This window comes from Fringilla coelebs (genome assembly GCF_963513975.1).
Source record: "Fringilla coelebs genome assembly, chromosome: 1".
NCBI classification, from domain to species: Eukaryota; Metazoa; Chordata; class Aves; order Passeriformes; family Fringillidae; genus Fringilla; species Fringilla coelebs.
In genome coordinates, this window is record NC_140028.1 from 110,919,424 (window position 1) to 110,946,508 (window position 27,085).

The 27,085-nt window shown below is 43.2% G+C and overlaps 1 protein-coding gene across 2 annotated transcripts; it reads right to left on the reverse strand.

Annotated features, from left to right (window-relative positions):
- Positions 1 to 340: 340 nt before the first annotated feature.
- GGCT (gamma-glutamylcyclotransferase) lies at positions 341 to 10,098 on the reverse strand. 2 transcript variants are annotated; one of them, XM_084209119.1, is made up of 5 exons: positions 9,168 to 10,098; positions 5,902 to 6,047; positions 4,861 to 4,902; positions 3,705 to 3,840; positions 341 to 1,810 (listed from the first exon to the last, which is right to left on the reverse strand). In XM_084209119.1, the coding sequence occupies exons 1-5, from the start codon at positions 9,288 to 9,290 to the stop codon at positions 1,661 to 1,663; spliced, it is 597 nt and encodes a 198-aa protein (XP_084065245.1). In that variant the 5' UTR covers positions 9,291 to 10,098; the 3' UTR covers positions 341 to 1,660. The 2 variants fall into 2 exon arrangements, with proteins under 2 accessions (XP_084065245.1, XP_084065246.1); XM_084209120.1 differs by lacking the exon at positions 4,861 to 4,902.
- Between the last annotated feature and the right edge of the window lie 16,987 nt (positions 10,099 to 27,085).

Sequence of the window (27,085 nt, forward strand, 5' to 3'; positions counted from 1 at the left end):
CACAAATAGCCAACGGAGGCTTCAGCTGCATTCCCACATCACCAGTTTTTATTTACATCAGCAACGCACTCTGCACAGGGAGGTTGTGGAGTCTTCCTCTCCGGAGACATTCCAAATACACCTGGACGCGTTCCTGTGTCGTCTGCTCGAGGTGACCCTGCATTGACAGGGCGTTGGACTGGATGACCTCCAGAGGTCCCTTCCAAACTTAACAATTTGTGGTTCTGTGATATTTTTGAGGGATGCACACTGAACAGGCATGGCAGAGGTTTGGTAATCACAATTTTATTTACTCAAACTAGACAGTGCTAATATGGAAGGTACCATGTTTTACAGCAGTCACCGTGCCCAACTCTAGAAACAGGCATATTACATCAGGACAGCAGCTACACATACCTGGCAGAAGTTTATAGAAAAGATTTTATACAGAGAAGACATGGGCAGTCTGTTATTTTATCATTTGTTTATCTAAGCAGTCACACAGTGACATCAATTATATTTTACACCTCTCGGTACGTCAAGAGAAAAAAATACACTGTAGAGGAGATAAGCCAAATCTCAGTGATTTGACATCTTCCAGATTGTTAATTTTTCCTCATCCCCCAGAGACAAACTGCAGGGGTTGCAAAGTACCATGAATACTCTCTATGTTACAAAAGCTTCCAGTTTTGCATTGGATTATCAAACTGTGGGTAGAAAAAACCCAAAAATCAAACAAAAAACAAACAAAAACCACCAAACCCCCCCCCCCAAAACCCACCAAAACCCCAAAACGCCAAGTCTGTTCATTTATGGTTTAACAGACAAAAAAACCCCACAGAATAAATGTGCTAGGACTCAAAGGAGACTTTCTGATTTCACTGGACCAAGCCCTAGGCAGACAAACAAGCCAGTCAAAAAGGTAATTAAAAAAAAAACCCTTGGAAATATCGAACTAAAATGAATTCTTTTAAAATGCCTTGGTTATAGCTAACCAGTTCACCAATGACTTTCACTAGACATTGAAAAGAAGGAAGCTATGACAGTTTGAATGAGATGCTTTGCTGAATATTGTCTTCAGGCTCAGGCTGCCTTTTGGACTTACACTTTAAAACATGGAAGGAGTTAAAAAAATGCTACTTTTTTATTAACTATAAAACACAAACAGGAACTCCATAGCATCAGACACGTTAGGCTTTAAACCATTAAGAGAAGTAGCAGAGAAAAAGGTTTAGCCTTAGACGTTTGAGTTTACTTTGCATCTAACAAATGTAGTCGTGTATAAATATAACTTTTACAAACACGTGACCTGATCCTGCAGCCCTTATTCCTCAGAAGGCAACAGGTGCCAAAACTCATGAAGATAGCCTTTTTCTTTTAAAAAGGTCAGTAAACTGGACATGAAGCACAAATTTACATGCAGCACTGCATGACAGTTACAGAAAGATAATTTCTAAATCTGCAATGTACTTGCAACATGTACTTCAGCATGTAGTCAAGCTATACGTACAAAAAGAAGTTACCAATGTCAATGTGTCTTCAGACTGCAAGTTATGTCTAATGGTTTACTGCAGATGCACAGCAAACTCATCTTTTCTTGATAAATAAAGAAACTGCTGATCAGCACAGTGAGGAGAGGTATCTTAATCAAGGTGAATGGACAAGCAAATGCAGAGGCATTCTATGCAGAATTTATTTTCTCTGCTTTAACAGCAGCTTCAATCTCTTCCATGATTGGCACTGGTCCTGCATAGTTATTAGTTTCAATAGCTTCTAATTTCTCCTGATAATCAGTTGGCAAGCCATTCTGTTTTGCACCCATGCAGATAACCTATAATTAAAACAGAAAAAAAAAAAAAGCCTTCAGTAATAGAAAGGACAGACTCCTCCAAACAATCACTTGAGCAGGAGGAACCATTTAAGCTACCCAGAGAATTTATCTCAAATAGTGCTATCTGTACCTAAGGTTAGCCAAAGGCTTCTGGGAGACCAGAACAGCATGAACAAAATTACTCTGAAAAGGCTTTTAACTACCCCTGAGATCCTGATGTGTTACTGAAGTGCACAAGCCTCTCTAATTAAGCTGTTATTCAGTTATTCAGTTCTTTCTTCCAGACAGGATGATAATGTTAATAATACATGCTGCTTCTCACTCAGGTGTGACAGTAAAGTTGGCTGAAAATTTAAAAAGTGGTTATTTTTGAAACTAAGCTGTCCAAAGGACAACAATGAGTACCTAGACAGGGTACAGGAATAGCAGAAACAGACACTTAATGCAGTAAAAAAGCACAGATTCCTTGGTGTGTTACTGCAGCTTTCCTTCCATACATAAAATAAACTGAAGTATTGGTGCAGAAGAAAAGGTGTGACAGTGAGAGGAGAAGAGGAAGTTGTAGGAACACAGCTTGAAGGAGACACCAGCAAGGTTGCATATAGAAATGAACAGTCTAAATATGTTTTCATGCATTTAACTGCATGCATTTCAAGGATGAGGCATCTAGAAAGAATGAATTTTGTCACAAAAAGTACATAAAAGTAGATGGATGTAGTCCAATCACTGTGTGCTAATGCAGCCATCTTTAAAGTTTTTAGCTCTCCTGCCTGGTTAACTTAAACAACAACAAAAAAAGCTGGTGGGCACAGGAGAAGAACAGAACTAACATCCGCTCCTGACAGGACCAGGAGGGAATGATAAAGTTGCCAATAGTGGAGGTCTGCACTCTCAGCATACCAATGAGAGCTGACACACAGCAACAGACTATGTATTAACTCCCTGAAAAGCCCTAAAGATCTGCCTTGCCACGAGGTGGGTTGGCAGGGAAGAGATTTGTGGAAAAGCAGAGCTTGCTTTCTAAGCAAGCCCTCTCTTCAGGAGTCCCACAGCAGCTGGCCTTAGCTGTGCTCCTGGAAGTCAACTCACAGAAGTGAGTTCCTCAGTCTGGAGAAGGCAGCACACTTGGGATTTAACAGGCTCACTCCTGGTTTCTGCACTTTGGGTAGGAAAAGCCAGCTGCAGTGATGTCTGTGTAGCAGCACTCAAGCTGCAGCACTCAGACACAGCCACACCACCCCAGCCTGGGCCTGCCCAGATCTCACAGGCTAAGCAGGTCAGGCCTGCTGCATGACTGGATCGGATGTCTCTGCAGAGTCAGTGTTGCAGAACAGTGTTGAAACACTTGTGCTTCACCAGCCATCACGGGGGAACCCTGCAGAGCCCTGCAATGCTGCTGGAACCCTGCGATGTACTGGTGATGTGTCTGGTAAAAGGTGACAGCTCATCCTGTTGTGATAGCAAATACTTCCCAAGACAGTAAGGATAATCCACATCCTGGAAACTACAAGCCAGGTGCTACATTTTCCCCACAGAAACTTCCCTCTGTCCTTTCAGTGGAGTACATTAATTTTTCAAACAGAGATTTGCCGCATATATGTGAGCAACATCCTCCAGAAAACCTTGTGCCAATCACAGCTAATTCCCAAGTTAAATAGGGGATTCCTGTAAGGTACAACTACACGAAAAACCCCAAGCTGATTTAACAGGCCTGTAAGAGCTAGCAATCTCCTGTGAGCATTCATTGCAGCAGTACATTGCACAAGGACTGTTATACCTTTACAGTAGTTATGCCTTCCATGCACTGTAATCAAAGTACTTATTAAATAGCACAGATGTACTGCATTATAAACTTCTGTACACTCTTCCAAAATTGAAGTGCTGCAACACATACCTTTTTATACTGTGGAGAAGGGGGACCAGAAACATAGTCCTTCATCTGGTAGCTTCGACAGGTCAGTACCTTTCCTGCTTGCGTGTGGACATGGACTTCTATTGGGACATAAATGCCATCCTCAACTCCCTCTTGCCTGTAAAAGACAAATATTCCTTTCATGTCACTTATCCAATCCATCTTTCAAACCAACCATGCAATTAAACATATGGATTTATTACAACAGAATTCAAGGCAGAACACAGGTCTGTGCTTTAATATACTTGAAGAAAAACAAATGAAGCAAAACATACTTAAGTGCTTTTTGTGCAAACTTGTTTCATATACGAAAATATGTTTTTACAGAAGCAGCATTCACTTTTATCATTTCAGCTCTGTAAGAAATGATGAATTGTGATTAACCTGCAAAGTCAGGAAGAGAATATTCCTAAACTAATTACTGTGGAAGACAGGTAGTCAGAAAGAGAAACACAAGCAAGATTATTAGAATTAATGAGCCAGACACATGTTCCTTAGCTGCTACTCAGATAAAGAAGCAATTGCAAAGTTTTATCTTGTCCGTTGTGTTACCTTTTAATAAGGGGAAACTTGCACAACTTGTGCAATGCACTTTCCAATGAATAATCCAAGACACCTTTTAACTTGCACAAGACATACAGAGCAGTAATGAGCTAGGTTGGGGCAAAAAAACTATTTGTTTTTTTTTTATTAGCAAAATTATGCTTCAAAAAACAAAGACTCAAAACCAAGGCTACTTATTGTCCTCAACCACTGGCATTTAGCCAACAATAAAAATCTGAGGAAAGAAGTAAATGAGAAGCTTAAGCAATAGAAGAGAGTGTATAGCACAATTAACTTTAGATGTACTTTAGCTACAAGTCATAACATGGTTTTAGCCCTGCTTGTCCAATATAAATTTGACAATTCATCTTTTCCTCAAAGACTTGCTACCATTTCAAGTTTTTTAATGTACTGAATGTGGGCCATGCTAGGTGAGTAACTAGGTTAAGTGCAAGTACAGACTGGAAGCTAACTGCAGATTCAAGGCCAGCAGACTAAAAATAGGTCATGTGGTTGTGTGAGAGCAAGAAAACTGTTTAGTAACATCCATTGCTAGACTCTATGAGGCAAAGTAATTATTTAGTCTGTAACTTACAGATTTGTGAAGTACAGAGGACAAAAAACCTCATAGAAGTGCCTGAGACAGCAAAGAAAATGAATTTGAAGCCAAAGAGTTCTGCCATCTAAGCAAAAGGTTCCCTCCCATATTTGTCTGTCTATATATTACATTGTTCTGTTAGTGTTTCAACTAGTTACATGCAGACTCAATTACACATTCTCTCCTGTGCCTCTGGATAACAAAGCACAGACTACTTTACCCAGATTAGGAGGGAAAAAAAAAAAAAGGTGGGCATTTTCTTTTTGGATACATGGTAATTTCAGGAAATAACTTGGTGGACAACCTACAGATATATCAGCTTGCACACAGCCAAAGGATCCCAAGACCTTCAGCAGGAGCACCTGCAAGCTCATTTCAGTAGGTTAGGAGAGATTCTTAGAAGAGCACTGTTGACTGTGATTATAAAAGCCAAGAACACAACCCACTTCCAGTTCACCTCCATGGCATCAATGAGGCAAGTGGGTAAAGGTAATCTATGGTGCTGGTGTCCATGCTGCAGATTTGGGTGGTGTTAGAGCACTCAAGTCTCCAGTACCTTAGCAAGCATTGAAATTTATCCCCTGCCAAACAAATACCAGGGATCTGCAATCCTACACTATGTCAAGTGTAAACAGTGTGTAAACACTTACGGAAGTCAAAGTACAAAATACTGTCCCCAAGGAGGGGAAACAAAAAAGCAGATGCTGTCAGATAGGATCATCATATTTAGGAAGTTTATGCTTCAGGAAAGCATGGTCACTCAGGAGTTTTAAGTAAAGGTCAGCAGAAGTGGGTCAGGATGCTTAAGTGCTACTGTAAGCAAGAGCAGAGGAACTCAGGAGATAATAAAGCAGGGACATGTGAAGCTACCCCCAAGCACAAGCATGCCAACTGGATGCTCATGCCCTCTTGCTTGAGGCTAACACTCCCAGCCAGGACAAGAGTGCTCAAGAGTGGCCATTACCATAAGGTGCTAATAGAACTAATTTTCAATCACTCTCTAAAGTAGTAGAAGAGAGCAAAAGTTAAGTCACCTACTTATCCAGTGAACTTAGATTGCAAGTGTTCATTTTCCACACTATTCCCCACACTTCGTCTCCAGGGCTCTGAGCAATTGTAGCTGTACCTCCATGCCAGACAGAACTTGTCCTGCCTTGATGATGGCCAAACTCGAGCTTAAAATCCTGCAAATGAAAGCAATGCAGAGAATCAATTTTCCCTGGAAATTAGGGCCGTTGGCTATTCTTGATATGAAAGGTGCAGCCAAAGGACAGCAGTACATGTACAGTTGGAGACACAGAAGGAAGAACAGACAGGTGCCACCTACCTGATGCCAAATCCTTTGCAGGTTTTTGTGACAAGACTTAAATGCTACTATGCAGGATCCAGGAAAATAGTAAAGGTAAAGAAGTCTACAAGATGGTAAGCTTTGGGTCCTGTCCCTCATACACTAATAAGACTACCCGATTATAAATGCCATCCCTTGTATTTTACAATGTTTTGTGCTATCTCGTCACTCATCTTGAACATTCTTGGGTGTTTTTAAGTCAAGGCATATGTCTCCTTCAGTGAGCATATCCAGGTTTTGCAAGTAGAAGCATTCTTTTAGGAAACAAATATCACTTTTTCTTACAAGCAATATCAAATATTAGTATATATGAAAAAGAGAATAATGGGTTATTGAATAGTATCAATGTAATTTCTCACCTGACTCAATACACTCAGTATCCTCTCCTACTTATTAACCAATTTGTGGATCCTTCCCTAGCAGTACAGAAGGGAAACACTCCCTCCCTTCACCAATCCAAACCAAGCTTTAAGGAAGACTACCTGCTTAACAACAACAAAAACAAACCCCAAACCTATGCAGGCCCACAGCTTTGTGTATTTCTTACAACCACCCTCTTGAACCTATGATTTTGATTTGAAACATACACATGTACACATTCATATTACCTCTGAGACACATCACTCTCTTGTAATATGTCCTAATAGATATAGGAAAAAGGTTGCAAAAAAAAAAAAAAAAAAGCTCTTGGAGGCATACACACAGAACACCTATCAGTTTGTGTGTGTGTGTGCATAAGTGGCAGCAGCCTGGCAAAACCACACTGCTTACTCCATCAACAGAGTCATCTTCCTGCCCCATAAAATGTCCCCTATTTAAGCAGTTTCACTAGAAAAAGGTTTACTTAGATGCACCAAGTTACTTGCACAAAAGTCCACTTGAGTCACAGACTGAAGTTACAGATGAGGACAAGTAACTGCAGGGCAGCCCCAAGGAAATCCTGGATTGAATCAACTACTCTCACTGAAGTCTCATTAAAAAAAAAAAAAGGGGGGGGGGGGAACCCTACAAAATTTTACTTTATTCCTCCAGTTATATTTTCTTAGATCTGACCTGCACTGAATAGATGCAAGGAGCTGCATAAAATCATCAGGCACTACCCAAAACCAGCAACAGAGATCACACAGAAACACCACAGTTCACTCTGGTTCTGGGAGCAGGAAACTCTAAGTTACACCATGTGTGCAGCTGCATCAGGTACTGCTGGGAAGATAGGAAAAAACACAGCAGATACAGTTTTGGGTCAAGAAATTGGTCTTTGGTCCTTCTAACTACCAGTGTAATACCCTTTCTGTGCTTGTTACACATCCTATTTCTTAACACTTTTTGGCTGAAGATTAACAAAGCTTTGAAAAGTAAAATTAGAGGGAAGTTTAGCTAAAGTTTAACTGAAGTTTTTACTTTAGTTTAGGTTCCAAAGCACTCTGTTTACAGGCTGTTTCTCCTTTTTTTTAAGCCCACAAAGCAAGTAATAGGAAATCAGCTCCAACCTTCCTACAGTCCCTCACTCTCCAGCATCAGTGATTTTCCAGCTGGAAGCAAGGGAGTGAAGCCATGTGGTGTCAGCAGGGAACACAGCAATCGGTCAAAGGCCAGCTAGAGAAGGCAGCCATCCTGCAGTGGGGCAAGAGGTGCTTACTGACTAACCTGGAAATCAAGTTGAAGAAGCCTGCTTTTATTCAAAGATAAGCACACACTACTAGTGCCTTTCTCCCCGCCTTCAAGGTCTGATCCTGCAAAGTACTGGGCTCTTAGCATATTCAGTGGAGGGGCAGCTGTAAGTTCCTCACGCTTTACAGGAGCAGGCCTCTGCTGCCAGGTTGATAGTCCCAAGAGACACCAAGTATCTGATTATGGGGAGTTTATTAATGACAAGTTTTCTGAACTTCTTCATACACTCTAATACAGATAATTTCCTGCCAGTTACCCCAAGAGAACCTTCAAGACATCTTTAAGTGGTGTCAATTGATGCTCTGCTCCTCCAAGCATCCTTCTAGATGCACAGATCTGTACATCAACAGCTTTAATGACCACGAGCTGGTGTTTCCAAGCCTATACTAAAGCCAAGCTGATACAAATGGTATTTAATAACCCTGACAGGGAGAGAATTTCCCTGTAGGGTGCATGAAGGTGTCAGCTGCAGATGTGCAGAGCTGGGTGAAAGCTCCCATCTACCCATCACACAGTGCAGGCAGAGCTCCTCACCTCTACCAGGGACATCTCCCACTAGACTGGTTTGCTCAAAACCCCATCCAACCTGGCATTGAACATTACCTGAGACAGGGCATCCACAACTTCTCTGGGCAACCTGCTCCAATGCCTCACTACCCTCACAATAAAGAATTGCTTCCTGCTGCTTTACATTTCCAAGTAAAGCTGCTTTTACACACGGGCCATGGGTCATGGCTGGCAGCCGGGAAAGTTAAGTCCTGTCAGATAACCCCGCAGCAGTGGGACTACCACAAACACTCCTTTGCTGTGGGCAGCCCCGGCAGCAGGCCCAGGGCCAAGAAGCACAGGATAGCCAGGGTTGGAAGGGACCTCCCGAGATCATCTGTCCAACCCCTCCTGCTAAGGCAGGGTCACCTCAAGCAGGTGACACAGGAACGCGCCAGGAGGGTTTGGAATGTCCCCAGAGAGGGAGACTCCAGAACCTCCCTGGGCAGCCTTCCTCGACGTACAGAAGTTACTCCTCACGCTGAGGTGAAACTTCCATTTTAGTTTGCGTCCATCGCTCCTTGTCCTGTCACGGTTCAGAACCTGGCACCATCATCTTGACGAGGACCCTCCGCCCGATCCGTGCTGGGGCCGCCCCCGTGGGAGGGACGGACGGGCTGCAGCGCCGGACGGCGGACAGCCGCGGGGGCGTGCGGCTCCTCGGGGACCCTGGGGCTCCCTGCAGGAATGTCGGGCTCCCTCAGCCCCCCGCGTCCCCGCCAGCCGCCCCCTCACGCACCTGCAGGCGCGCCAGGGCGCAGAGCGCGGCCGAGGGGTTGCGCAGCAGCAGCCGCTCCCGCAGCAGGTTACTGCCGTACGCGTAGTACAGGAACCAGCAGCCGCTCTCGCCGCCCGGCTCCATCAGCCCGGCCCGCTACGGCACGGCCCCGCCGCTGCTTTAACGCCGCCCTCCCGCCTCGCCTTCCCCTCTGCTTCCGCCGCCGCCCGGGAGCCGGCGCGGAGCGGGGCCGTGACGCAGAGCGGCGGCAGCAGCGCCCGGGGAAGGCCTCAGGCGGGCTCCCGGCGGGGCCGTGACGCGGACAGGAGCGCTCCGCCCCCCCGTCCGTCCGTCCATCCGTCCATCCACCCATCCATCCGTCCATCCAGCCAGCCAGCCCGCCAGCCAGCCCGCCAGCCGGGAGCCGGGAGCGGCGCTGGGCCGGAGTCCCCGCGGCTCTCAGGGCAGCGGGGCTGAGGGGCACAAGCCCTGAGCTGGGGGGCTCAGTCTCCCTGCTCATCTGGCTTAGCTCGTAACATTGAAGTCCCGGTTTGAGCAGCATGGAAAAGAACCCACGTTTTAGGAGAAAGCTTTCACTTCCACTTTTTTTTCTTTTTTTTTCTTTTTTTTTTTTTTCTTTTTTTTTCTTTTTTTTTCTTTTTTTTTTTTTGTGTAGAATATCAAAGGTACCAATAATTTAAGAAGTGTTATGAAAAGCTGGTTGGCTCTCTTTTAGAAGAATGTCATTTTGATACAAAAGAGTATGGCTAAATTGCTACGTGCTTCATTATAAGCCCTACATAAGATTTCTCTGTTTAGAAGGAAACATCATGCTCAGCTTGCAAGGAGCAGCTCAGAGAAAGCCCCATCAGGTGGCACAGGATGCACTAATGCCTGGAAAACCTGCCTGTTCCAGCATCTCAGCTGCTTCCTGAGGGGCATCCTCTGTGGGGGGAATAGGCGGTCAGCGAGCAGGGCCTGCAGCCCCTGGAACGTAAAAGAGCGTCCTGGCCACCTCTGAGATAAACAGTGATGATTTGTAAATACATTCCATGAGAAGTGAAGTCGAGCAGCTTTTCCCAGCTGGGAGCACTCAGAGCAGAGTAAGATGGGAATATACAAAGGTAAAAGGTGAGAAGATGCTGATGTGTGGGCAGGCAGAGCTGCACACCCATGCACAGAGGCACCTCCTCTCCTTCCCTGACAAAAGCAATGCTGGAATGGGACAGGAGGAGCCCTTACTGCTGGCTGCTGAAGCAGTATATACATATGTATAATACAGCAATGGAAAGGTGTATTTAGCAATAGTGTAACCATTAATGGTGAGTTACCACTCATTAATGCAGGTAAAGTAGCCCTCAGAGCAAATTGGCTTCCTGAGCAGAGGCAGCTGCTGTGGGATTTAGCACAGGATCCCTGGCACCAGTGCCTGGCCTTTCTGGGCACATCCCCATCCTGCAATATAGAAGGAAAGTAGCTCCTTCCTTCAATGATGTGTTCAGTACTCCATTTGAGTCCCTGCTTTAGTTTTCCCAACACAGGCATTGGGAAAGACAAATTCATCATGAAGCACACAAAGTGATAAAAGTGATTCTGATCCTTCCTCACCAGTAGCTTTCTTTTTTAAGGGATTATTTTCCTTATGTAGGAACCAAGTATTGTAAAGGGAGAGGGATTACACAGGTCATAGGAATATATAGCAAAACTCCCTCACTCCCACTCCTTACAACAACTGGTAGCCGAGCTTCTCTTTTGAAAACCTGCTTCTGGTATATGCTTTTAGTTCCTTTTCCCTAAGGACATGCAAACTGTATGAGAAGTGTCTCTCATCTTCCATCAGCTTCTGGACTGTTGCCTAATTTCAACCAGAAAGCAAGGGGTTTCAAAGATATCTAAGTTTCTACTGATCTCAAGGAAAGAGTCAAGAGGATGGCTGTGAGACAGCAGGGATCCCACGAGAGAAGCTTCCAGAGGGCCCTGTAAAGCCCAAGGGCCTAAGCCTGCTGGTGAACAGGTTTTCCAGCCTGGGTGCTTGCTACACTACACATTTGGGCTTTATATGAGCTGTCCCTTGTGAGCTGAGGTGGACATTTCTTTCTAAACAGAAGAAACTTAGGAGTTGCAGTGAAGCATATAACAATTGTTACTCTTTAATCTCAAAATGACTTTCTAAAAAAACCCAAACAAGCCTTTCGTAACACTTTTTAATTGAAACTTTTGACATTCTGCTCAAAAAAAGCCATTCTTTTTATCAACACTCAGAGTTTCAACACCAATTGTGATGATGTTTCATTCAAAAAGCATGTAGATTTTGAACATGGTGAAGCTTTTCTCCTAAAGCTTTTGTTCTTTTCCATGCTGTTCAAATCAAGACTTAAATGTTATGAGCTAAGTCAGATGATTGACAAATGAGGAGATGGAGCCCTTGATATCATGGCTGGGTTTGTACACCGGAAAACCTCTGTTAGCAAAGGCAGCTAGAAAAATTACCCTGAAATTTATGGAAAGATAATCAGTGTGAAACACTGCCACTTGCAATTCCAAGTATTCAATCCTTCAAAAAGGCCTTTTCAAATTAAAATCTTTTGAAGTTTCCATTTTCTGCAGTCCGTACTGAAAACCAAGCCTATTCTCTTACCAAGAAACATGAGCCAATATTTCCTCAAGTGTGGTTTTGGTATGCATGGTGTCTAGACGCAACATGATGCTAACTCAGGTGCTATTTGAACTACCTAGGTAAACCTTAGATCTATGGTGATTATTTTTCTGAAATGGATTCAATCAGTTTGCACTTCTGAAATCCATTTCTTCCCAGCTGGCCAGTCTGATGGCAAGGCAGCATGAGAGGGAAGTGAATTTGCTCTGGAGTGAAAGCTTTGCGAGTCTTTCTGCTGATGTATGTCCAAATTGTGACCAAATGGCTCTATGTGCACAGGGAAATACTTGGGCACTATGTGCAGACCTTGCTTGGAAACCAAGTTTACAAGAGCAAAAACAGGGAGGAGGACCTTTCCTGTAGGAGTTTGAGTACAAACCTGACAGGCTTTGGTGGTGCTACCAGATTTCACACTTCTGCTGCTTCGTGACCTTTTCAGGTGAAAATTAACTCTCCCAGAGAGGAGTGTGTTAAATTAAATCCTGGGGGCCTTTTTTTGAGTTAAGTCAGTTCTAGGTGCTCTCCAGAGCAGCTGACATGAGACCTGTGTTAACCTGCTTGGAGCCCCAAACAATTTGGAAGCATTGTTTCCCCTTGCATGTTGCTACAAAACCTGCGCAGAGTAAGCAGTCAGGAGTACGCCTCCCGTTCGGGACCTTCCCAAACGTGGGCGAAAGCTCTGGATAGCCACAGCTATTTGTGCATTGTCTGTGGAGGAGATCAACAGGGTTATTCCTGCAAAGAAAGCAGGAATTTGTTTCCATCAGTTTTTTTTGCCTAGATGCAATATATTCCTGAGCATATCCTGTGTTATAGGGGGGAGTAAAAGGAAATTAGGAAAAAAATAAGGAATTATGGAAAAAAATGAGATGCAGTGGGGTAAGTTAAGCCTCCTGAAATGTCTGCCAGTCACTCAACGTGCCTCCCCATCACTCCCTTTACACCCCATGGTTGTCACAGCATGAGCTATAATTGATATTGAAGAAAGAAAAGAGAACCTGGAGGAATAATAAGGACAACTGATGCAAATGAGCTGCGTGTGCAGTCCTCCCCACAGCTTTTCACTCCTCTCTGAGGAGCCCTAGTAGGATGTGCTCTGCAATTAGTATTTCATCAAAATGATAGCTTTTTGCTGCGAGATGGTTACAGCTGGTGGTAGCTTCTGAATACAGTGTGCAAGGTCTGGGGGTCTACAGAGATTTCTTGTTCATGCAAATGAATGCAAATGATTTTACAAGGTGTCATGATGTCGCTGTGCTTGTTTCTTCCCTACAATATGGGGACCATGCTGTCCTGCAGAAACTCAGCCTCTTTCCCTTCCCTGCTTGACAAAATAGCCACTAACCCAAGGCACTTGTGGCTTGGCCCCACTGACAACCAGGAGGAATATCCATCATTCGTTTTGTAATTCTGTTCTCACATGTTTCCACAAATAGTGCAGTCATTTAGGAGAGGAACCATTAAAATTTCTGGCTGGGTCTGTGCATGTATCTGCCTGCCTTTTTTTTTTTTTTTTTTTACTTCTGCTCAATGCCAGTGTGAGTTTTGGGCCCAACCTGGGGCAACCCTGAGCTCTCCCTGGCTGCTGCACACTCAGTTCTGAAATGTCACCGTGTGGTCAGTGCCATCTGAGGTCTACAGGTACTTGCATGTATGACTTCAGCAACTGGTTAATAAATCTTTCCAAATACATCTTGTTTCAAAGGAAAAATGCTGTGTTGTACTGCAGACTGTACCCGGCATGCAGTGTTTTTATCTTGTGTATGAATGTACAGTGAGAACAACTTAAAAGTGGGAACAACAAGAAAAGCCCTGTGTGTCAGAAAAAGAGGTTGACCCTGATCATCTTTGTGGAAGTACATTCGAAATCAGTCTTTTTTTCCTAGGACCTAGTGTTTAACTTCCCTTATTGTAAAGCTCTACTGAATGGTAGCAGTTCTCTACTGAAACGACATAAATAGCTACAGGAGATTTTCTCAATCTCCTGATAATGAAATCTCTTAGTTTGCTGTGTCAAGAGGATTTGTCAGTGTGATGTTTCTATGTCCTGTTGTCTCAGGATGCATTATCTTCTCCCACCACAGAAGTGATTGCTCCTTCCAGAGGAGCAGTTCACATTGCCATCTGCTTCTGGCAGGGACTTGTTTCTCACCAAATACCAAACAGGTTTTCTCTCAAGTCTGTCAAGTACTTGAGCCTTTTTTCCCATGAAAGTTATGACTATCAAATTCAGACCAGCAGATGAAAAGGCTGTGTCCTGCTGTCTTTTGGCAGCTTTGCTATTTAGTGTTATTTTTACAATGTGCTTATGGTTGTGGTTTTTTTAAAATTATCTTTAATACTTAGTATTATTTATAGGTTAATGTTCATTTACTTTATTCCCATCCTTTTACCTTCTGTAGGTTGAGGGCACTCTTGTTTATTTCTCCTTTTATCTCTTCCAACACAGAAAAATTATCAAATGAAGCCAGTTCCAGACGGTGTTTTCCAGTCCTGTATTAACCCTGTGTCTTCACAGTTGAACCCTGCAGTGTATTTTACACAAAGTTGATACTTCTGCTTTTGTACTGCCATGTCTGTAACCATTTCTGTGCTGCAAACCTTCAGCTTGCAGAAGACATCACATGGCTCCAGCCACGATGCAGGAATGTGTCTCATAGCCACACCCTTTCCCAGAAGCAACATCACTGGGCTTCTTGAACTCTGAGGGCAACTATGACACTTTGGGATGGAGAAAGGCAGTAGTATTTCCCCGTTTGTAAGAGCAGTGCTAGAACAGTTGCAGGAGCATGTGACATGGATGTCAAAACAGGCCCTGGTTGTACTGTTCCTTCTAGTTCTGCACAGACCTCACAAAACACTGCACAGATCCCTACCGAGTGATTCTGGGCAGAAATGTAACAATTACTCATAAATGCAATTCAGTCCTTCCGCTGGGCTGGTGGCCTGTGTGGATGCTTTTGTTGTGGAATAAAGGCAGCACTGTTTTTTCATTTGTTTTAGACTCATTTTAGCATGACATAAGCTAAACCAGAAAAATCCCTGTGTGTCAGAAAAAGAGGTTGACCCTGAGCATTGCATTGGTGGGACAACAGCAGTTTGAGCTCACCCTGTGGCTTGCCATTGCTCTGCTCCTCTGTGTAAGCAGATCTTTGAACCGGTGACAAGACCTGGTCCAGCTCAGTTGCACAGAACTTGACTGGGGTTAGGGGGTTGGCAGTATTTTTGTCCCTTCCTCACTTCTTGGAGAAAGTCCAGAGAAGGACTACTAAGATGAATAGAGGTACAGAGCACCTCTTGTATGAGAAAATGCTAAAAGAATTGGGATTGTTCAGCCTGGAGATGAGAATAGTCTGGGGTGACCTTATTGTGGTCTTCCAGTACCTGAAGAGGGTTGACGAGAAAGATGGAGAGAAACTTTACACCAGGGGCGTGTAGTGACAGGACGAGGGGGATCTGGGTTAGAGTTAGGTTGGTTTGAGTTAGGTTTAGATTAGAAATTTGTAAGAAATTCTTTGCCAGGGTGGTGAGGCACTAGAACAGGTTGCTTAGAGAAGTTGTGGATGCCCCATCCCTGGGATTGTTCAAGGCCAGGTTGGGTGGGGCTTGGAGCAACCTGGTGTAGAGAAAGGTGTCCCTGCTTATGGCAGGGGATTGGAACTAGAGGATCTTTTAGGTCTTGTCCAACCCAAACCATTCTATGATTCGATGATGATGATGATGATGATGATGATGATGATGATACAGGGCAAAACCAAGAGGGGAAGAGAGCAGCAAGCTCTGTATCTCTGGAGATGTTGGGGCAAGAATATCAATGCTCCTCTGCCATCTGTGGGTACATCTCAAGGAGAAACAAGAAAGAGTAAATCCTTTATCTCGCAAAGCTGTTTTTCTTTTTGTCTTGCACTTCTACATTGTTGCCTTTTAATGACTGTGTTCTTAGGGCTTGTTCCCACTGATGGAGCACTTTGCCTACTGCATCTCTCCTGTAATTTTGGTCTTTCTTCCACAACCTCTGCCCTTGCATCAGGGGTGCAACCCCTGGAGTAGAACAGGAGAAAAAACTTGCTGATGGGAAGGGTGCTGGCACTTTGTTGTTTGCTTCACCAGAAGAACCTGCTGGGATACAACCAAGATACATCCTGTACCATTTCTGTTACCTTGAGTGTCTTTCATGTTAAAAAAGCCATCCACAGGCTGTACCTGCAGGTCCCACTTTTCATTAAAATGGATAGCAGTGTTCACATAAAGTCACCTTTTCTCTGGTTGCTGCCTGTGCTGGAGCAGTGCCAGACAGGTGGTTATCCCTCTCTGAGTGCAGTTATGGTGCTTGGGAAAGGGACCCTGGCACAAAACAAAGCCGGCCCTGGCAACTTCCGTGCTGTGGCAGTTGCTGTATAATTGCCTCATCTTTGCTGTCATAATTTCTTTGCAGAACAACAGCTATGGAGAGATGGATTTTGTTTCATGCAGTCCCAGGCCTTGTAGTGTGTTTTCCTGAGGAAGTACGGCTCATGCTGTCACACTGTGTGCCCACACCAGTGTGTGCATCCTTCACTGCCCATCCTGGTGACTGCTGAACACATTGGGCAGCTCCTACCAAGCCTGCAAACCAGTACCATGTGTTCCTGTGAATTCTAGGAAAGGTGCAGCTGGGGAAAAAATAAGTCTCAAGCAGGGAGAGGCAGCAGTTTGAGTAAGCTGCTCTTAGACAGCAAAGACACTGTCCAGGAGAAAGAGAGGGGTGCAGCTACATAAAAACGGCCAATAGGAGTTTGTTTGTCAGAAGTAAAGAGACAGACAAGCCATCAGAATCTGATTTCTAATGAAGCACTCACCTTTCAGTCATACAAAAATCACTCAGCCACAAGATCTGAACTCAATGTAAACAGGTTGTCTTAGGTTCAGTGCTTTGTATGGACTTGTTTTTCTGTTCATCTCTCAAAACGAGCTCTTCTGCACCAAAAATTCAGCTTGCCAGACAAGTTAACGATGTCAGGAGCAGCCTTGGCAGAAGTTCTGCCTCAGAGCACATCTATTATTCAAAGGGTTTGCAGAGTGCAGGGATATACAGAAGTCATGTCCTGCTGAGGCACAGAATGTCTCAATGACAGACAGAAGGAGAATAACAATATTTTCTTCCAAGGCACATGTGGCCCTGAGCATCTCTAGGGATGTGCATTTGGTAGCTGATTGGAAACAGACTTATTTTATTACTGCCTGCATAGAAAGCCCTGATTTTTTTTTTTTTTTTTAAAGCGAGAAAATAAAGAGAAAAACATGTTTTCAGCAAGCTAGGACGGGTCCTCATTCCTTCCTTTCCACTCACAGGAGCATTGAGTGGGCCGGGAGGCTTGTGCAGTGGGTGTGTTGTAAAAACAGTTGTGAATTGGCACTACTTGAATGACAAGGGGCGTTGAAAAATAATGAGTTACAGGATTAATTGCAGCCAGCAGTTGTCACTGATCTAGTTAATCACGACTGCTTTATTCCAAGTGCTCCTCTGTCATTTTCACTCTACCAAGCATTCAAAAAAATAGCAATTAAAAAATCCGTCCGGCTAGTGCGAGGGCGATGTGACCACCAGGTGCCACTCTCGCTCCACGGGGAATACGAGGAGACTGTAAGGCTGGGCACGGTTGGCAGGAAAAGCCAAATCGGGCAGCCATCACTCCTTGTGTCGTCTCTGGATTTTCCTACCGGCTGTACGTAGCTGGGACAGCAGCTTCTCCCCATTCTCCAGTAAGGAGGATGCTGGAAAACCGTGAGTACCACTAAACCTGGTCTACATTTGTTTGCCAGCAGCACTTTGGCACAGGGATGCAGGGATGTAGATGGAAAGCTGAAAAGCTGCTGCTCGATAAGGTTGCAGCGTCGTTGACCATCTCATTTTGTCTTACATGGGAGAAGTTGGTGCTTCCTCCAGCCCACATCCTGATGAACACCCTCTTATTTAGCACTGAATAAAGATTTTGCAGTTGCTTGGAGTGCAAAAGCTGCCCCTTCAGTTTTAGCCATGGATTTCAAGCCTAAGGTTTCCACTATGTAGACTTCCTGGCTTTGCTCATCTTGTGGGCACAATTTTCTGTGTCCTAGGGAACAGGCTCCTGGCATTTCATGGTCCTCATGTTTACTCCTGAATGAAATCTATCCCTCCTGGAGCCACAGCCACTGCCGGTCTCTTGGGCCTAAAGTACACTGGTTTTCATGGAGAGAAGCAGATTTTCCTGCCTGCTTTCCACTTTGAGAGTTGTCCCAAAGGCTAACTGGTGTTACCAGTGCCTTCAGGAAGCAGCCTGTGATGGTGTACCGTAAGCAACAAAATTTTTGAAGACAAAGGGTGTGAGAAAGCACAATTCGCACTTTCACTCTTGTTTTTTCTGTTTTGGTGATCAGGGCTGATGTTTGAGTGCAGCAGTGTTTGAGAAGCAAAGGGCTTCTAGAGCTCTTAGGGTCAGATGGGTGCCAAGTGTACTTCTGATGTAACCCCAGCTCACTTCAATAAGTTCTGTTTTGCCTTCTGCTTGTCTTGCTTCTATCTTTCTGCAGGTCTCCATTCTGTCCTGCCCTTAAATGACTCATTAGACTTGTTTTCAGAGGTAGCCTGTAATATCCCAATTCACTTCCCTAATCAGATCTCTTTCCATTTGAGTTCCCCATGGGCTAAACAAGCCTGACATTGCCCTTCTTGTCTACTGGTTTATCCTTTATGTGTTTACCTTTTCTCTTCCTAGTTCATGAATAAAGATGTTAAATACAAGGTCATTGGGGGATGCTGATTTCCAAACCCAGGAGCTAGTGATATTTCAACATCAATTCCATTATGTGATTATGTTTCCCTTACTGAGTTTTCTCAGGGAAATCATTTGTCACAGAACAGCAGGCTCCAGCTTCCTGTAACCCTCTTAAATCAATCTCATCATATCACAGGAACCTTATTTTAATATATTCCAGTGTAATTGTTTAATTGTTTACTTGAAGGAGCCTTCCTGGTGTATTTAGTAGCAATCAGGTTTTTAAAATAGATTACTATTTTTAGACAAAAGAGCTAAAAATGCCACCCCCCATCAGCAAAGAAACATCCAAACAAATGCAGGCTTTCTCGGAAAATGATGAATTGAAAATCTGTTGAAAACTGTCAGTCTCGTGTTGATGCCAGCCAGCTTTTTAGGATCCTTCAGGTAGTGAGTGAGGTACCTCATTTACGGTTAATGGGAGTTTACAATATTTTGCAGAGTGAAAAGTGGAGAATGCAATGCCCTCATTTGAATTTAGGGTGGTTATCCCCATGGAGACTTTTGCAAGCATATTTTCATGTTCTTGTTCTGATGTGCTCCCCAGAGAAAAATGGATCAATTGATCTGCAGAAACATTAAAAAAGATTTTAATCTGCTGTCTTATGTTAGGTCCTGCAGAACCTATGCTTCCGTTAGGACAGGGTGATGCGTTTGTTGAGCTCAAAGTGGTATTTTCTAGGGAAAAAAAGAATCATAGTCTCAAAAAATCCAAGTCATTGGCTTGAGATCCTGCAACATATCTGATGTGAAGGATTTATGTCAGGGTGGGGAAAAAAGCAAGTATGCTGTGGCCTTTTCAACAAAGTGAACTGCAGTTTGTGCAAGGAGAAGTTCCTGCTATTTCTAAAATAGTGGGTTTTTGTTGGACTCAGAGGCCACTGTTATCTGCACCCCTGTGCCAGTGATAAGGACTGTATCCTGGCTGTGGCAGTTTTTGGCTAGCTGGAACATTTCACTCTAGGGTGAAGACTTTCTTTTTAGTATCTAGCATCAAAACCCTTCTACAGGCCAGCCCTCTGGCATGTTTCAGTGTAGAGAACACTCATCTATAGATTTGTCTGCACCTGCAGACAGACCTACCTGTTCCGTAGAACGAGTTCTTCCCGCAGTGATAAACAGGCCAGGGAGTTTAAAATGCAAAGCTACTGCTCGAATAATCACAATGGCTGATCAAAATTTGCACTTTGTTTTCCCCTCTCACCTCTGTTCCCAAGAGAAGTGTGCTTGTGCAAGCAAGAACGCAAATACCTCTGACTGTTTTCTGCATGCCTAGTCCAGCTTGCCTCTGTGGAAAGGCTCTTTGCCCATTCTGAATCAGGAATCATTTATGGAATTAGCCCTGGATCTCCTGCTCCATCAGAGGCTTCTGATCTCATCTTCCACCCCTGCTCCCTGCTTTAACAAGCTGAGTGAGCCCAGTATGTGCCATCAGAGTGTTGGCTTTTCACATGAGGTCCCTCAGTGTGGTGAAAGAAGGAAAGGCAGTAATGGAAAGAACAGCTCATGCCTCAGGGCTGGGGGAAATGCAGTGTGCCAGCACTGGAAAGACACAGCCTAGGCATTCTTTCTAGTTCTTGTGTCACATGAAGGTAATACAGGGTTGTCAAAACTATCTTTTTTGTCCAAGCAAAAACCTAGCTGTGATCACATCATGGGGGAAAAACCCCAGTGACTGTAACTCCTGAAAGGACAAACAAGCACTGCCTGCAAAATATAACAAAATAAAACAAACAAACAAAAAACCCAAAACCAACCAAGCAAAAATAAAAACAACCAAGCAAAACAAAAAACCAAAAACCCAAAAAAACCCCCAAACCCAACCAAACAAACAAAAAAAAAACCCCAAACCCAAAAACCCTCAAAAAACCTGGTGCATTTTAATGACCAGCTGGGCATCCAGTGATGCCTTGGTCTATTGGGTTGAATGCCTCTCCTAAAGCAAAGCGTTCCCTCATCTATTCTGGATTAACTGCAGCCATTGTTCTTTTCTCCTTTTCTCTCTTGAGGGCTATACCTATTCCTAGAGCTAATTCAAATTAGCTGTCCCAGTTAATTAAAGCATCTTAATTAATGGAAAAATACAGAGTCTTTATCAGGCACTCCTTGGCTGGAACACAGCCTAAGATACCATAGCTAAGCAGAAGAGAGACATTTTCTTTTATGCTTTAAATAGCTTGCCAATATGAAATATGGGTTGTAACCAAACTCCTGTGAGGATGAAGTTCTCCCACAACTATAACCCAAATGTGGATTGTTACTCCATTTCCACTCAAATTCCCACTGAAGGCAGGGTGGTGTTGCCCGAGGAAGAGCTGGTTTTGTGTGGGATGACTTGCAGAGGAAAAGCAAGCAAAGATGTAAGCAGGGGAGAGTGTGAAAACACTCTTACTCATTTCCAGTGGAAACAGGGGGTGACCACTGGAAGTGGCTGGTATTCTTCCCTTCTGCCCTCCCAACCCTGTGGTCATCAGCTGGGCCAAAGATGGCAAGGAGGACAGGGACAAGCCATAGTCCTCCTTGCTCAGACACCCTGCTCCAGGCACAGAGTGTGACAGCCAGTGGAGCCATCCAAACAGCCCCACATGGCCCCGCAGGTGCATGGGCCAGGCAGCCAAAGGCACAAGCTGACCTTCCACCAGGACACGCACAGTTGCCTCCTCATGGAGACAATATTCTTCTCTTACTGTTTCCAGATTCACCAACTGAACAGGAGAAATTTTTTGGTCACTAACTTCCTTCTCTTCAGGTTTTCTGGGAGTTTCTCCATTCCTGAGGAGTGCTTGTGGCTTCTCTGCTGCCCAGGGTCATCTGGCTCCCAGCAGAAATGGATCTGAGCAGCAAAGGATGCAAGTGTTGGAACCCCCAGGATTTCTCTCTGAACAGCAGCAGCAAAAAAAGAGAAGCATTTTATAAGCATTCACCAGTGTAACAAATAACAATGGTATCATTTTTAGAGTACACATTAAAACAAGCAAGGTAATTACTATGCAGTTTAATTAGCTCAGAATTTAATCACCCTCACAATTGAGAAAAAAGAACCAGAGTCTGTCTGTTTCTAAATTAGGCAGTACAAAATTTCTCAGTGCCTGGAACATCAAGTAGGTAAATTTATGCACCTTTTATCTCTCAAGCATGTGACACAATCATCTCTTTTATTCCCCATTCCATCAGTGATTCCAGTGATCCACTGGATCATTTAAAACAATCTGCAACAAACAAGAGTGATTGTGAAGCCCCTTAAGTTGCAGTTTGTGCAATACTTTTTTCAGCACTTAATTTTTTTCTGCCACCACAGATAAAAATGTACTTGGCTGATCAGAACAGGAGAATCCCATTTTTATTCCTGCAATATTTGCAGGAAAATGCCCCATCCATTCTGGTTTAGAGAGGGAGAGGGATGAGAAGCATTCCCCTTGTGAACACTTTGCTTTTCAAAGGCCATGCAAGATGAATAGTTTTTGGTCTGTTACATCAACAAAGCAGATAATTTCTTCCATCCTTCTTCAAGCTGTTGTGAGCTTTATGCTTGGCTCAGACCAGATCCCTCTCTTCCAGTTTGCCTTCATCTTTCTTTACTGTATTGGCTTTTGCTGAGACTGGGAAACTGTCTGACAGTCAGCTGGTGCCCCACTCAGGTGCATTCGGAAAAGAGAGGGAGGATTTTTCCAAATAGCTAAAGACATTGTGTTTTGCTGTATGGGATACAAGGAAGGCAGGAGCACAACTGCAGTAGCGTGTTAGGTCCAGCTACGCTTATGGATAGCTGGGCAAGAGGAGTGCATTGAATGAACCCCAAGGACATGAGAATAGAGGTAAGTTGGAATGCAGATCTGCAGAGTGTAACAGAGGTAACTGGAGCTGCTCTGAATCAAAAAATCCAGCTGATGAGGGTCCCTAATGGAAGGATCAGAAAGTTTTAAGTAGAAGCAAAGTGGACTTAAGCAAAATGTTAAGAAGAATGAGTATAATGAAGCATGAAATCAAGTCAAAGATGATTCAATCCAAGAGAGCTGTGTGCAGTACTCAGCTTGTCAGTGTCTGCTTCTTGGTATTGGCTATCATTTAAGGTGTCTGTAGCTGTTCTCTTAATGTGTCAATATGTCCAGCCACTACAATAAAGATTTGTGTGCCATGCATGGAATCAAGCACACCACTGTACTAGGAGCCCTACTCCAAAAACACAGGTGAGGATACCCAATGCACACAGGAATATATATATATATACATATGTCTGTGAAGAATAGACATATATATATATTTAAATGTGTGCGTGTATGTGTGCTTATATGTATGAGATATATATGAACTATTCTCTTATATTTCCAAGAGGTGTTGAGAGTTGCCTTGTCTCAAGACCAAGTCAAACAGGCACAGCCACCCAGAACTAGTTAGTCTGTGTGAAGGAAGGAAGAACCAGCAATCTCCTTTTCCCAAGCTCTTCCCAGGAAGAGGTAATCTTATTTTCTCTCAATGAATTGTTAGAAGCTTCTTTTACCATGCTGGATTATTTAAAACTTGCTCAATTTTGCAGTGAGTTCCCTGGGATTAATATTTTGAGTGCTCCCACAGTGAGCATTAACAAAATTTGGGAGAAGTGATTGCTGCCTTGTTGGATATTGATTTTTGTCAATAAGGAAGCATTTTAACTGTGTTACAGAGTGTCCTTCTCTAAGATGCCTAAAATAGGACTGAGGAGCCATTATGATATAAACTAATCTGCTGGACATCAAATTCAGAGATGATCCTGAAATTGTTTAGACATCGATTGGTTGTTATCTTTTCCTGTGGAGCACATTGCTCAATTCTGTTACCATTGAACTGCTGTCAGAAGGAAATTTCTGTGACCAGCAGCAGTACAGAAAATTTAAAATTTAGCTGCTTTTCTTTTTTTTTTTTTTTCCTATGGAAGACTCTGGTCTTTTCGCTATTTTCACAGCAGGGGTGTGTAATCAGAGAAATTGCAGCTTTTATATATTTTTACTGAACGTGGAACAAGGTTATTATGGTTAGTAAGCCAGTTGGGCATGAGAGAATGGATGTTTCAAATGTGTCACAGTGCTACTCTCAAAACTGTAAAAAAGACCTCAAATTAATGGATATCAGGAAGTTACCTAGTCCCATAGAAATGGTCCATGCAAAAATAGGGAAAAACTGGGACCTTTCTTCCCCTTCTGGGTTCATTCCTATTTGTTTACTACTTCTGAGAGCCTAGGATGAGAAGAGCAATCCACAGCATGTGCAGTGGAAAATATCTTTCTTGGGAGGTGGACTAAGTGTGGTATTAATCACAAGCTGCCAAACCTTAAGTAGTTGTGTCTGTGCTAATGCAATGTTGTATTGCATAACAGCCCCTGCTCTGATCTAAATCTTCTTTTTCTCCCTAGAAGGGGTAGGTTTTATATTTTAAAGTGCCACTGGCATGAAATGAACCGAAGCTTCCAAGAGCTGTGGGAAAATGTTCTGGGATCCTTTTTGTATGTGAATATGGTCTCATGAGTTTCTCATGATTTTCTCAAGAGTATTTGTGCATCTGACAGCAGGTTTCACCAGGTGAATTAGAACCCACCAGTGGTTCAATGCAAGATGTGGCAGATCTTTCACTTGTTGAGAATAAATAAAGAAATTTGTTTTTTTCAAACTGACCCAAACATCTCAGTCTAAATAACATTCTAAAACCAGCAAGGAAACTACCTGGAAAAAAAGCAAAATCTTTGTGTTTCTTAGCTTGGCTCACCATCCTACCCGTGTTTGTTCTTCCCCCCTTGAATACATTAACCTTTTTTCTCCCCCCATTTCCATCCCCAGCCTGGCAGATCACCATGCAGGCAGTGTTGTGGATAGCTTGGCTGTATTCTAAGCAAGCTGGAGCTACCATTTTAAAACTGTTCTGATTAATGAAGACTATGAAATAACTGGTCCCCCAGGTCTTCACAGCTCTGTCCTGGCTGCATGTAATCTTGTACTGAAGGTTAGATATAAAGCTAATGCATTCATAAAGAGACCCTGGGAAGAAATGCTTGTATTTTTTAGGAGACAAAATCTTGTTCACTTTTTAAAAATAGGTGTTTTTTTCCTCTTTGCTCAGACCACATTATATTGCTTTTCAGGGTGGGATTAGCTGACAAAACCAGTCTAACCCAAGAGCTGTGACCACAAACCCTGGGAAGGAAATGAGGTTTTGCCTTGCTACCTGTATCCAGAGACAAGATACTGTGGTGGAATCTTTGCTGTCCTTACTCAGTCAGTGGTTAAGAGTAGAAGTCCAGACCTAGCAGACAAAATAGGTATCTCCCACACATTTATCTCCTGATGAAGAGCACAGCCATCAGGTAGTCCCTGTGCCTCTCTAGATTGTGCATGGAGACAGAGAAGTGCCTCCAAACAGGCAACTCCATGATATCCTCCTCAGAAACTACAGCCACAGAAAACAGAGAGGAAAATAGAGAGTTGTAAGTCTTAGCTTCTGTTTGTCTCCAGGAGGGAAGAGCCAAACTTTGTATCACAGAGAGCCACTTTGCTCCATTCAGGATGGGCAACTTTCCTCCTTTCCCCCAAATGGGTATCAAGGTATTTTTTGGGAACTGGCAAAGGAAAATCACCCTTTGAAGCTAAGCAGATGGCAGATGTTTTATCCTTTTTTTGCCAAAAATAATGTCTGCTAAAAGCTCTCTTCCACGGCATGAGAGACCCAGACTCAGTTATTGTCTCTTTCAGTGAGGATTGACGTAGACACTTTCCATTTCCCACAACAATGTTGGGACCAACAGGCAATTAATTATTGTGAGGGGAGGGCTGGAGAAGCACTTTTAGTCTTTCCTGTTGAACTCAGCCCATTCTTGCATTTTCACCATTGTGTCTGTGGGCTGATTTAATGTCATTTTTGCTGTAAAGGATATTTTTGATTTGAATTAAAATTTTGATGAAAAAATGCCAATCCTATTGAGAAATTTTCACTTCCTAGCAGCAGATTGATTTTTAAAAATACTTTTAGGTGAAGAGGATTTTAAAAATCTCTGCTGAAAGCAGCAGTCAGTAATGAAATTTTCATTTTATGAAGAGACCTTGATGTCATTTTTATTACAAGTGAAAAGAAAAATACATGAGGCTCTTCTTTTGTGCCTCATTTCCAGCCTTAGGGAGAGAATGTATCTGGAAGCAACTTTAACCATCAGTAAAGAAAAAGAGTTATATGAATTTGTTGTATAAGCTAATTAGTTCACCCTGTCACCTTCTGTGTATGAAAAAAATCTGCAGAGAATGGGAGAATTTTGTCTGTGAAGTTTAGCTTTGTAAAATTTATGACTACAGAATTCAATAAAATCAGTAGAGTTGAATCAATAGAGAATTCGACTTCAAAAGAATGAATACCCCATGGTCTCAACAGACCAGTTTATCAGTGGGCTGTCAGTTCCTAGAAATCAACTGCATTTGCTCTGGAAAACAGGGGTAACTGTAAACAACTCTAACAGAAGTTTTAGAAAATATTACTTTCTTTCATGTCTGGGTTTTCTGTTTCATATACCCATATCTAAGTGAGGCAAAATTGCTAGTGACTTGGAAAGCGTGTTGGGATGTCTCTAGGTAAAAGGGATGAGACAGGTGTTGGGAAGTGGAGTGAAAACAGCTGAAAGAACTGAGAGCAACAAATTTGCCTTGCATTTTCTGTCATTTTCATCTTATAGAAATATGAGGTGCTTAATGAGAGCTACTTCTCATAATACCACGTTTCCATGCCCTTGGCAGCAGTACAGAGGTCAGATCTTCACAGAACAATAATTTGGTGATCTGTCTGATGTGCTGAGCACAAACATGCTTTTCTTTGCTCTGGGCATGCTGTCTGACTTCTATTCCCACTTGCTTCTTCAGTAAACATGCGTATTGTGTCAGAAATGGAGAGCTCCCACTGCCCTCATTTCTGCAAGCTGCCTCTGAGTCTGGCTCAATGTATTTCACTGGGAGTCTGGCAATTCAGGAGAGCACTTCTCATTTGAGCAGTTCCTTAGTTTCCAGTCTGTCACCTATGGTGAATGGTGGCATAAGTGTGGATGATCACTGCGGGCACACATGACAGCAGTAGGTGTCATGTTTCTTAATATTTCACCCTTCCCAGGTGACAGCAGCAAGCCTCTTCTCTGAAGGAGACCAGAATGGAAACATTGTGGGTTTGCTTGAATGTTTGAACTTTCTTTCACTTTATTTTTTGGTTTGTTGCTAGGATGAGGTGGCACTAACAGTCTAGTTCTCTTGCTAGATTTTTCTTATAACTGTGTTCAGGAACAGATGCAATTTCCTTGTAAGATCAGGTTGTTCTAAAGTCTGTGAAGAGTCATGCAAATGTATATAATTTAATGCAAATGTGAGTCTTTTGTTTCTCAGAATGTATAGGTTGAGACTTTAACTCTTGTTGATTGTTAAATTCTGACCCTGAGAGCCCCTAATTCACATGGTTTTCTTATGTGTTTTATTGTCCAAATTGTGTAAATTTA